This window comes from Phycodurus eques, chromosome 7 (assembly GCF_024500275.1).
Source record: "Phycodurus eques isolate BA_2022a chromosome 7, UOR_Pequ_1.1, whole genome shotgun sequence".
NCBI lineage: Eukaryota > Metazoa > Chordata > Actinopteri > Syngnathiformes > Syngnathidae > Phycodurus > Phycodurus eques.
The window spans coordinates 15,128,576-15,141,703 of NC_084531.1; the positions used below are offsets into that span (position 1 = coordinate 15,128,576).

A 13,128-nucleotide genomic window follows, 5' to 3' on the forward strand; every position below is an offset into this window, starting at 1 on the left:
TTGTGTCACAAATAAAGTCAGAGAACTACATTAAAAAATGTACATAATATATACCAATCTAACACGTGTATCTAAAAATGTATTGACATTTGTAACAAAAGTACCTTCTGTAAAACAGAACCTGAAAGTGTAACTTCTAAATTATGTATGGTTGCTCATATAGTAATACGTTACAAGAACTTGAAGACGACATACTATTTGAAGTTTGACTCGCAGGTGAACGGCATTGCAATGTCACAGATGTACCGCCCAATCAAAAATGCCATATCATATCACATGAGTTTTTGCAACAAAAATAAACATTTCCGGCATGAGGCAAGATCCAGGCGGAAGGCGCCAAGGCATACCAATACAGTATAACAATATACTGTAGATATATTTTGTTTAACAATGAAATATAACTACGTACATTACTGTATATATCTAATGTCATATGTACCTGTGTAGGCCTGTCACAATATTTTTTTTCAGAATGAAATACAGGTTTTTCCCCAAAACTATCACGATAAACGATAGTATTGTTTTTTGTTTTTGTTTTTTTTATGCCTCTGAAATCATGAAAAATAAGGCCCGCCTGTGTGTTTGGTCGACTGAAGGCGCTGGAGACGAGTCCTTATCCTTCAATCAATTACGTTTGCTGTAGTCAACTACTGGCTGTATAACGTGTGCCTCTGAGGGTCAATAAAAAAATAATATTGTAGTATATGTGGAGCCTCAAAATGTTGTTTGCAGATGACACACTTTTTCCATTGCAGTGAGTTGGTTATGTGAGCGAGGGTCAATCGCCTGGTGTGCAGGTGGGAATAGCTGACTGCATTGATTTCGCGATTGTGCAGTTCAGACGTCGCATTCAGCCGCACCGCTCAGTGTGCGCCAGGCCTTACAGCACGAGCCGTGGTCCACAGAGTACTTTACAGCATGAGAGGGATCTCATTGTTCAAAAGTTTCAGTCAGGAGGAGAGTACCAAATCATTTCCAAGACATTACATATACCATGGAACGCTGAAAATATGGCAAAACACTAGCAGTACCCAGGACTGGACATCTCTCGAAAATTGCTGTTGGCAAGAAAACTTGTCAGGGAGGCTGCCGAGAGGCCGAGGGCAAAATGAAAGGAGCTGCAGAAATTTCTGGAAAGTACTGGCTGTTTAGTACATGTGACAACAATCTCCCGTCTTCTTAATGATTCTTGGGTATGGGGTAGGATGGCAAAACGGAAGACTTATCTTTCAAAATAAAGGGGGAAAAAAACACTTGAAATCTCCCAAACGCATGTGGGAAATATGTGTTATGGTTATGGGCAGATGAAACCAAGGGCGAACGTTTTGGCCATAATTCCAAAAGGTATATGCACCCCCACCGTCTCCCGCCCCTCTGTTGACAATAGGCCACTGCTGCGCAGTCGACAGGCGTCGCACAGGGCGCATACACTTGTTCCTGAGGCAAATCTCAGCATGCATAAATAAATAAATAAATAAATATATCCATCCATTTTCTGTACCGCTTATCCTCACTCGGGTCACAGATGATCTGACGCCTATCCCAGCTATCTTTGGTCGAGAGGCGGGGTACACCCTGAACTGGTCGCCAGCCAATCGCAAAGGCACATATAAACCAACGACCATTCGCACTCACATTCACACCTACGGGCAATTTAGAGCTTTCAGTTAACCTACTTTGCATGTTTTTGGCAGCTTAGAAGACTGACATAGTATCAATTATTCATGACAATACTACAATTGGGCGGCACGTTGGCCGACTGGTTAGCACATCTGGTTCAAATCCGGCCTCGCCTGAGTGGAGTTTGCATCTTCTCCCCGTGCCTGCGTGGGTTTTTTTTTCAGGTACTCCGGTTTCCTCCCACATCCCAAAAACATGCATGGTAGGTTCATTGAGGACTCTTAACTTGCCTGTAAATGTGCGTACAAATGGTTGTTTGCTTATAAGTGCCCTGCGATTGGCTGGCAACCAGTTCAGGGTGTACGCTGCCTCTCGGCCAAAGATACAGTGGGTACGGAAAGTATTCAGACCCCTTTATATTTTTCACTCTTTGTTATATTGAAGCCATTTGCTAAAATCATTTTGGTAAATGTTTTCCTCGTTAATGTACACACAGCACCCCATATTGACAGTGAATTTTTTTTTGCAGATTTATTAAAAAAGAAAAACTGAAATATCACACAGCCATAAGAATTCAGACCCTTTGCTCAGTATTTAGTAGAAGCACCCTTTTGAGCTAACACAGCCGTGAGTCTTTTTGGGGAATGATGCAACACGTTTTTCACACCTGGATTTGGGGATCCTTTGCCATTCCTCCTTGCAGATCCTCTCCAGTTTTGTCAGGTTGGATGGTGAACGTTGGTGGACAGGCATTTTCAGGTCTCTCCAATTGGGTTTAAGTCGGGGCTCTGGCTGGGCCATTCAAGCACAGTCACAGAGTTGTTCTGAAGCCACTCCTTTGTTATTTTAGCTGTGTGCTTAGGGTCATTGATTTGTTGGAAGGTGAACCTTCGGCCCAGTCTGAGGTCCTGAGCACTCTGGAGAAGGTTTTCGTCCAGGGTATCCCTGTCCTTGGCCCCATTCATCTTTCCTTCGATTGCAACCGGTCGTCCTGTCCCTGCAGCTGAAAAACACCCCCACAGCATGACGCTGCCAACACTATGCTTCACCGTTGGGACTGTATTGGACAGGTGATGAGCAGTGCCTGGTTTTCGCCGCTTAGAATTAAGGCCAACAAGTTCTATCTTGGTCTCATCAGACCAGAGAATCTTATTTCCCACCATCTTGGAGTCCTCAGTTTGGCTGGACGGCCAGCTCTGGGAAGGGTTCTGATCGTCCCAAATGTCTTCCATTTAAGGATTATGGAGGCCACTGTGCTCTTAGGAACCTTAAGTGCAGCAATAATTTTCTTTTGTAACCTTGGCCAGATCTGTGCCTCGGCACAATTCTGTCTCTGAGCTCGTCAGGCAGTTCCTTTGACCTCATAAATCTCATTTGCTCTGACATGCACTGTGAGCTGAAGAGTCTTATATAAACAGGGGTGTGGCTTTCCTAATCGAGCCCAATCAGTATAATCAAACACAGCTGGACTCCAATGAAGGTGTAGAACCATCTCGAGGCTGATCAGAAGAATTGGACAGCACAGTTAAATATATGAGTGTCACAGCAGAGGGTCTGAATACTTGTGGCTGTGTGATATTTCAGTTTTTCTTTTTTAATAAATAAGCAAGAATTTCAATAATTACGTTTTTTTCTGTCAATATGTGGTGCTGTGTGTACATTAATGAGGAAAAAAATTAACTTAAATTATTTAAGCAAAAAATGGCTGCAATGTGACAAAGAGTGACAAATTTAAGGGGTCTGAATACTTTCCGTACCCACTGTAGCTGGGATAGGCTTCAGCACGCCCGTGACCCTAGTGAGGATGAGCGGTATGGAAAATGGATGGATGAATATTACAAATGTTTAAAAAGTAATATCACGCATGTTCACCAGAGGGGTTAAAATATCTTAAATAAAATGAAATGCAAAACAAATTTTCTACAATTACCTACAACGACAAATCAGAACTCCAAAATACACTTTTTTTCAGTGCTCTCGTAACTAAATATGTGCCCGTCTTAGTGCGAGCAACATCATCAATCATATTGTCGTATGATATGTTATCAGCGACAGGGTGGTTAATACGTATCACTGCCAAACCAGAAAACCGTTCTTGTGTCATGGTTGACCTTAAGTATGATTTAATAAGCTTCAACTTGGAAAAGCTTCTCTCTGCCACTGAAACAGTAACAGATAATCTTCGAGCAACTCTTAGAGCTGTCCACAGATTGGGATACTCGTATTTCAGAGTGTTCAGTGTCATGAAGGAAAGACAGCAGTTCAAATTGAGTCATTGTTGGTCTGGGAAGGTCAGGCAAGTTTTTCAGCTCCTTCACAATTTCATCATTATTCCACTGTCCAGTGCAGTGAGGGCGCCAGTTTGAGTCTGGTCCAGCAGAGGGCGCCATTTATTTGCCATAATGTAAAGGTATGTATATACCTTTACATTACACATACATCGCCATGTATGTGGTGCTGAAAGGGCTAGGAACTCCCTCCCCCTTCCCTCTGGCGGAATCCATGCCCCTCGCAGGGGTGCACACGCAAGTCAGCAGCTGGCTTTACGGTGGGCACCTTGTAGAAGCAACTTTTCCATTTTCGGGATGTCTTGTTCACCATTAAGTAAAAAAAAAAAAAAAAAAAAAAAAAAAAAAAATTTTTTAAATGTCATACTGTATATACGTGGCAAACTAACTGGTGGCATTATAGTTATTATCTGCATGAACTTTACTTTTCATTAATTATTAACGCCATTTAGCTTTGACATTATGGTATAGAGGCAATGCCTGGTGAATGTATAACCTTTGTTGTTTAGAGTTCCCATGAGGAGAACACAGTTATTGATGACCCCGGCCGTCTACAACCCCTGGCCGACTACATTTCTGGGGAGCAGACGAGGAGGTACGCTATGCACTGTATAATAGTCACATGATTTGTACACACGCATTTACACACCAAAAAGTTTTTAGAAACTGTAAAACACAGGTGAAACAAATAGTCAAGTACAATAATTCTTGCTAAAAATATATGTAATTGGATTAATCTGGAATTTTCCCCATTGTGGCCGTGGACAGATCGTACATGGGGTCTACATTTACAATGGTACTGACATACAACAGAAGTATGAATTATGAAGTTACAGTTGGAATCAGAATGTTTTCATGAAGTACAAGAAGGCACATTCAGCATTGTATTTACTGTTTCCTGTATTTACTGTTTTTCATACAAATACTTACTGTGATTTCATGAACTACACCTTTTCTCTCAAATGTATATGTAGTATAGTTTCTCTATTTGATAACACTGATACTCTTCAGTATCTTTGTGAACTGGTTGCCAGCCAATCGCAGGGCACACATATAATCAAACAACCATTCGCACTCACATTCACACCTACGGGCAATTTAGAGTTTTCAATTAACCTACCATGCATGTTTTTAGGATGTGGGAGGAAACCGGAGTGCCCGGAGAAAACCCACGCAGGCACGGGGATAACATGCAAACTCCACACAGGTGGGGTCGGGGATTGAACCCCAGACCTCAGAACTGTGAGGCAGACGCTCTAACCAGTCGCCCACCGTGCTGCCTGCGGAGTAATAATTGAGAAGAAAACGTAAGTCTGTAGATGATTAAAAACAACCCATTTTTGCTTAGATTGATTTTTTTCTTCATAATGTTGTTGTTGTTTTATCCGTGGACTTACAGTATATCATGCTTCTCTCTCTTCACAGTATGTGGATTGCCACACAAGAGACAACAGAACACTGGACCTAATGTATGCTATTGTCAGAGATGCATACACAGACGCTCTGAATACAACCTTGTCCATCTACAACCAATATGCATCACAACCCTAACCCTTAACTGATTCCTATTGAGCATGCATTTCACTTGTTGAAATCAAAACTGAAGGGACAATGCCCCAAGCAACAACAAGCCAGAAGTGAAGACAGTTGTCGTAAAGGCCTTGCAGAGCGTCCCCAGGGATGAAATCCAGCGTCGTCTGATGTCGTCGATCCATTCCACACTTCAGGCTGTATGCGACGGCAAAGGATTTGCAACCAAGTATTCAAAAGTCAAAGTTTATGATTGTTAATTTGTCCTTCTACTTCTGATCCCTTCAAAAGCGGGAGGCACATATATACATACTGTTGTAATTCCTATACACCGTTCACCTGATTTGGATGTAATACTCTCAAAAATAGCTAAAATGTCTGCAGTTATAGCACACCTAACTATATGTGGTGTCTCATCAGTGGAAGACCTCCGAACGCACCTGCGTCGTGTCTCGGTCAGCAGCATCTGTGCTCTGTTGAATGCCCTTGCAGATGTCCATTGGGAGGTCAAGGCCCTGAAGGAGCGCCTGTATGGGTTGAAATATGTGCCCCAAAAACTGTTTCAACAAGCTTCTGTTCAAACAATGGAACCTTCTGGCGCAGCATTGTTTTCTTCTTCTTTTACTAAACACGATTTTTGTCATAAAATGTGATGTGATCTTCATCAATGTCAAGGGTGTTGACACTTATAATGTGTCAAATAATATTTTTTCATCTGTCATGTTTTGAGTAGGCGGCACGGTGGAAGACTGGTTAGAGCATCTGCCTCACAGTTCTGAGGACCGGGGTTCAATCCCCAGCCCCACCTTTGTGGAGTTTGCAAATTCTCCCTGTGCCTGCATGGGTTTTCTCCAGCAACTCCGGTTTCCTCCCACATCCCAAAAACATGCATGGTAGGTTAATTGAAGTCTCTAAATTGCCCGTAGGTGTGAATGTGAGTGCGTATGGTTGTTTGTTTATGTGTGCCCTGCGATTGGCTGGCAACCGGTTCAGGGTGTACCCCGCCTCCTGCCCGACGATAGCTGGGATAGGCTCCACCACTCCCGCGACCCTTGTGAGGATAAGCGGCTCAGTAAATGGATGGATGGATGTTTTGAGTAAGAACAAGTCGGGAAAAGAATTCTTAGTGCTTGTGGGAAAAGTATGTGAACCTTTGAGTTCAGGACCCCACAAAGAGCTAACTGGAGTGAGTTTTTAGCACACTTGTAGTCTCGATAAAGGAAATGTTTGGAGGTGTGCACTACAGCTGCTTGGGAAGGTAAAAACTGCTCCAACTTTTGGAATTTGCTGTGCGCAAGAAGAGTTTTCAGGGGATCTCTGATAAAAAATTGTTGATTCCCATAAAGCTGGCAAGATTGAAAATCATTTCAAAGACTTGGTGATTCAGCAACCTACAGTTACCCAAACAATTTACAAATGCAGGACATACTATGGGACTGTTGCTACTCTACCAAGATAACAGAAACCATAAAATATACAGTTATGAGAAAATAAACAAAATAAATGTTTGATTTCAATGGAAAAGCCCCCAAAGTTACTTATTGTTAGAGAAAATGTTCATAATGCAGCCCTATGGGGGGCACAAGCCAGTGGATAAATGCAGAGGGTTGCGTCAAGAAGGGCATCCGGCTTAAAATTTTGCCAAACAAATATGAGCCTTCACCCAAAGAATTCCATACCGGATCGGTCGTGGCCCGGGTTAACAACGTCCGCCGCCGGCTCCGTCAACCTGCAGGGCGCCGGTGGAAATTCAGATACTGTGGGTCGAAGTCGAAGAAGAAGAAGAAGAGGTGGAAAGCGGGTTCTTTGGCAGAAAGAGAAGAGGAAAGCACAGAGCCTAGAACTGAATGTGGGGACTTTGAATGTTGGGACTATGACAGGAAAATCTCGGGAGTTGGTTGACATGATGATTAGGAGAAAGGTTGACATATTCTGTGTCCAGGAGAGCAGGTGGAAAGGCAGTAAGGCTAGAAGTTTAGGGGTAGGGATCAAATTATTTTAGCATGGTGTAGATGGGAAAAGAAATTGATTCGGGGGTTATTTTAAAAGAAGAGTTGGCTAAGAATGTCTTGGAGGGGAAAAGAGTATCAGACCGAGTGATGAGGCTGAAACTTGAAATTGAGGGTATTATGTATAATTTGATTAGCGGCTATGCCCCACAGGTAGGATGTGACCTAGAGGTGAACGAGAAATTCTGGAAGGAGCTAGACGAAGTAGTTCTGAGCATCCCAGACAGAAAGAGAGTCGTGATTGCTGCAGATTGTAGTGGACATGTTGGTGAAGGAAATAGGGGTGATGAAGAAGTGATGGGTAAGTACGGCATCCAGGAAAGGAACTTGGAGGGACAGATGGTGGTAGACGTTGCAAAAAGGATGCAAATGGCTGTAGTGAACACTTTTTTCCAGAAGAGGTACGAACATAGGGTGACCTACAACAGCGGAGCACGCAGGTGGATTACACCTTGTGCAGACGATGTAATCTGAAGGAGGTCACCGACTGTAAGGTAGTGGTAGGAGAGAGTGTGGCTAGGCAGCATAGGATGGTGGTGTGTAAAATGACTCTGGTGGTGGGGAGGAAGATTAGGAAGACAAAGGCAGAGCAGAGAACCATGTGGTGGAAGCTGAGACAGGACGAGTGTTGTGCAACTTTTCGGGATGAGGTGAGACAGGCTCTCGGTGGACAGGAGGAGCTTCTAGAAGACTGGACCACTACAGTCAAGGTGATCAGAGAGGCAGGCAGGAGAGTACTTGGTGTATCTTCTGGCAGGAAAGGAGAGAAGGAGACTTGGTGGGACACTGAGAGGACAGAGGAGAGGCGAAAGGAATACGTTCAGATGCGACATAGGGCAAAGGTAGAGGTGGCAAATGCCAAACAAGAGGCATATGATGACATCTATGCCAGGTTGGACACTAAAAAAGGAGAAAAGGATCTATACAGGTTGGCCAGACAGAGGGATAGAGATGGGAAAGATGTGCAGCAGGTTAGGGTGATTAAGGATAGAGATGGAAATATGTTGACTGGTGCCAGTCGTGTGCTAGATAGATGGAAAGAATACTTCGAGGAGTTAATGAATGAGGAAAATGAGGGAGTAGGGAGAGTAGAAGAGGCAAGTGTGGTGGACCAGGAAGTGGCAATGAGGAGTAAGGGGGAAGTTAGAAAAGAGGATGAAAAATGGAAAGGCAGTTGGTCCAGATGACATTGCTGTGGAGGTATGGAAGCATCTAGGAGAGGGGCCTGTGGAGTTCTTGACCAGCTTGTTCAACAGAATTCTAGCGCCTGAGACGATGCCTGAGGAATGGAGGCAAAGTGTGCTGGTGCCCATTTTTAAGAACAAGGGTGATGTGCAGAGCTGTGGGAAATATAGAGGAATAAAGTTGATGAGCCACACAATGAAGTTATGGGAAAGAGAAGTGGAGGCTAGACTCAGGACAGAAGTGAGTATTTGCGGGCAACAGAAAGGTTTAATGCCGAGAAAGAGTGCCACAGATGCATTATCTGCCTTGAGGGTGTTGATGGAAAAGTATGGAGAAGGTCAGAAGGAGCTACATTGTGTCTTTGTAGATCTAGAGAAAGCCTACGACAGAGTACCCAGAGAGGAACTGTAGTACTGCATGCGGAAGTCTGGAGTGGCAGAGAAGTATGTTAAAATAATACAGGACATGTACGAGGGCAGCAGAACAGCGGTGAGGTGTGCTGTAGGTGTGACAGAGGAGTTTAAGGTTGAGATGGGACTGCATTAGGATATCAGCCCTGAGCCCCTTCCTGTTTGCAGTGGTGATGGATAGGCTGCCAGATGAGGTTAGACCGGAATCCCCGTGGACCAAGATGTTTGCAGATGACATTGTGATCTGCAGTGAAAGCAGGGAGCAGCTGGAGGAACAGTTAGAAAGATGGAGGCATGCACTGGAAATCAGAGGAATGAGGATTAGCCGAAGTAAGACAGAATATATGTGCATGAATGTGAGGGGTGGGTGGGGGTAGAGTGCGGCTACAGGGAGAAGAGATAGCAAGGGTGGAGAGCTTTAAATAATTGGGGTCAACCGTCCAGAGCAATGGTGAGTGTGGTCAGGAAGTGAAGAAACGGGTCCAAGCAGGTTGGAACGGGTGGAGGAAGGTGTCAGGTGTGTTATGTGACAGAAGAGTCTCTGATAGGATGAAGGGCAAAGACTATAAAACAGTGGTGAGGCCAGCCATGATGTACGGATTAGAGACAGTGGCACTGAAGAGACAACAGGAAGCAGAGTTGGAAGTGGCGGAAATGACGATGTTGAGGTTCGCTCTCGGAGTGACCAGGTTGGATAAAATTAGAAATGAGCTCATCAGAGGGAAAGCCAAGGTTCGATGTTTTGGAGACAAAGTTAGAGAGAGCAGACTTCGATGGTTTGGACACGTCCAGAGGAGAAATAGTGAGTATATTGGTAGAAGGATGATGAGGATGGAGCTGCCAGGCAAGAGAGCGAGAGGAAGACCAAAGAGAAGGTTGATGGATGCCGTGAAGGAAGACACATGTGGGCAGTTGGTGTTCGAGAGGAGGATGCAGGAGATACTGTAGGCTTACATGGAAAAGGATGACGCGCTGTGGCGACCTCTAAAGGGACAAGCTGAAAGGAAAAGAAGAAGTACCCGAGGATGAAAAAGCAAAGCTTGTGACCAGAATGTACACGAACTTACGTACACACTGGGTACGTTCAAATGAATGGAGAAAGCGAGCCTCCTAAGTGCCAAAAGCAAACACGGTCGGTCATTATGGTTCCTGTTGTAATAACCCGATAGCTCGTGGTCGGCTAGTGACTTCCATTGGCTTTTTGACACCGTGACCATTTGGTGACGACACGGCGAAGGCTCCCATAATAAGAGCGCGTCTCAACGTTTCTAGCTCCTCGCTCCTCAAAACATCCAAAGCGACCCGGACGTTGTTGTCACGGCGCCATATTAATATGTTCGTCCCATGTCAGCCTGCTCTCAAATATAACTCATGTGTATTCCAATGACCCAACAATTTCCAACTCTTTTCCATATATTTTGAGCTGCCACGCTTCTTCAGCTCTTTCCCTGGTGAAAAATTCCGCCTGTGTCTTCTCCATCGAAAACCTACTCCCCCAATCATATCCCCACTCTGCACGTATTATTATTTTTTTTTTTATTGACTTCATGCTCCACAAAGAAGTTGCTTAAGTTTACTATTTGACCACAAGATGGTAGCAGAGGTGTAAAGTGGGTGGAGAGCTGGACCACGCTGGCCACTTCATTAGGTACACCATCCATCCGTTGTCAGTCCCGTTTATTGCCACTTGTGTCGCGGGTGTGCTGGAGCCAATCCACTGCCCTGTAACTTGCTGGCGACCGCTCCAGGGTGTAACTCAGCTGGGATAGGAGATGATCATGCAAATTCTTATTTTTCAGTGACTACCTAACCCTGTATAATGATCATAACCTTTCTTCATGTGCAATTATACTAATTGCTGATCTGAATCCAACTACTCAGTCGGCTCACCAGCTGCAATAACAAAGAACGTCTCAGTGGACAGACAGCCACCAATGCTTAAAAGTCATAGGGGTATAAGCATCAAGATATAATCAATAAAACTTAAAAGTTAAGATGGCTTATACATGTTAGCGCATTGTATTCAGCTCAGATTTCTTTTGAATTTGAATGATTTCAAACCATATTTCCTCAAAAAGTGGACAACAGCATGTACGTGCACGGCTGTCACATATTTCATCTATACTTCTTCATTACCACTTGTTGTGGCGTCAATATGGTATTTGTGGGATTTGATTTTCCAATTTCACTTCAACGTTTTAGTACACCTGTCAAAAATCAATAAGATCATCCAGCATCAACAAGCGTTTTAATGCGCTCTTTCCATTTCAGTGAGTTTTACAGTTTTCAATTTCAAAATGAATTCTCCTTTTTATAGGCACTTTTGGAGCTTCTTTGAAAAGTCCGAAAAGGATCAAGCGTAAAGGTTAAAAATTATGACCAACAATAATCCATTTGAGCTTTCATTCATATCATTTTGGTTTACATTCTCGTGTATTATTCACTACAGAAACATGTTTTTGTTTGTAAAATAATAATTTAAAAATGTAATTTTACCTTTAATTGATATAATTTCAGTTAAAGTTCGTTTGCATACAATTATGCAATTAATTTGATCTTTAATTCATATATGATTAAAGATTGACTACATGCTGGTGTATTAACCATTACAGAAAAATTGTCACTTTTTTTGTGAAACAGTACATTTGAAAACTCATTCATAACATTAATTTGAGATTTAATTCATATCAATTTATTGGAAGATCTTCTCCATACTGTTGTATTAACCACTGTAACAGAAACAAAAATAAATGCTGTTAATTTAGGGCAGTTGTGGCATAAACTGTTCAATTGGGATCCAGTCTAATGCCTTTTTTAAGCCCACCGCCAACATCTGAAATAAAAAAATAAGACTGTGGGCTTATGTCTTCCAAATGTACACTTTATTTTAAACAAAAGTACAAAAAAACACAACAGATATTTACAATACTTGCATGGCAATGTTCACTTTCTTTGGTCATTCTTCCAATTGGATGCTTTTAATTCAGAAATTATTCTACTTCTACTCATTTCGAGTCTGCAAGTGTGTTTTCATCAACAAATCAAAACGCGGTATGGTGGGGGAAAAAGCCGTGTGAGGACCGCGATGATCTTTCATCTTGTACAACATAAATAGCAACAGCAACAACAACAAAATAAAACTCATAACTCACGATGGCATCTCCCCATTTTGAGCTCCAGCTGTGACATCAACTCAAATATGAATCACTCACTGAAGACACGAGCAGGTAGATTTACTGGAAGGGTGGCGAAATGAACATAACTCTCTGGATAAATCTACCCGCTCGTTGATGGCCGACAACGTACAGTACATTTGGAAAAAAAAAAAAAAAAAAAAATCATAAATGACGCGTTATCGCCAAGACCAACTTTAGCAAAATCCCTTTAGGCCTTTCTGCCATTCTCTACGCCACAAATGAACAGAAATGTATGTACATTAAAAAATAAAAAAATGGATGACATGGCAAGACATGATGCACTTCCTACACATCTTAACAGCAAAGGCAAAACTGGTCTAGAAGTTATTTTAAAATAAAAGTTACTTCCTAACAAACATGATCGCTAACAGAAGACAGAGCTACACTGTGTATATGTGTGTGACAAGTAGTGCATGTATATCACATACAGTATCCAATTGTTTTTTGTTTTTTTCTCCAAGAGTAGGATTGGATTTGTTGTCAAATTCTCCCTGAAATCAAATCCAAGCTGTCCTCATTGTAATGTACACTTTTTTCTTCTTTTCCCAAAAGATGACGTGAGGAGGAGAAACGTGCAACGTTCCATGTTCTCACTGCAAAGGAGAACAATGTTAGTGGTAATTCACATTGATATGATATCGTGTAAGTGTGTGTGGATGCTACCTTTCACATTCCCAAAGGATGGTTGGTGGCTTAGGCGTTCCTCTACACTTCAGCTTTTTGGCTGTTCTCCTCCCCCTTCTCCTCCAGCTTTCTCTCCTCCTCGGAGGAACCGTTCTCCTTCTCGCCTGTCTTCCAGCTCCCTTGCCTGTTGGGTACAGCACAGTTTTCACAATGACTACAATATTCCTAGGTATGCAATGGTTCATCGAATAATTCAATTGCGAAA

At 42.8% G+C, this 13,128-nt stretch overlaps 1 protein-coding gene across 2 annotated transcripts in view; it reads right to left on the minus strand.

Annotated features, from left to right (window-relative positions):
* Positions 1-11,914: 11,914 nt before the first annotated feature.
* Positions 11,915-13,128, minus strand: part of LOC133404926 (CD166 antigen homolog) — a 75,528-nt gene continuing 74,314 nt past the window's right edge. For both annotated transcript variants that reach the window (XM_061681456.1, XM_061681455.1), the window contains 2 exons: positions 12,903-13,047; positions 11,915-12,832 (listed from right to left, as the gene is read on the minus strand). In XM_061681456.1, the coding sequence (XP_061537440.1) occupies positions 12,945-13,047 (103 nt within the window). In that variant the 3' untranslated portion in view covers positions 11,915-12,832; positions 12,903-12,944. The remainder of the gene's footprint in view (positions 12,833-12,902; positions 13,048-13,128) is intronic.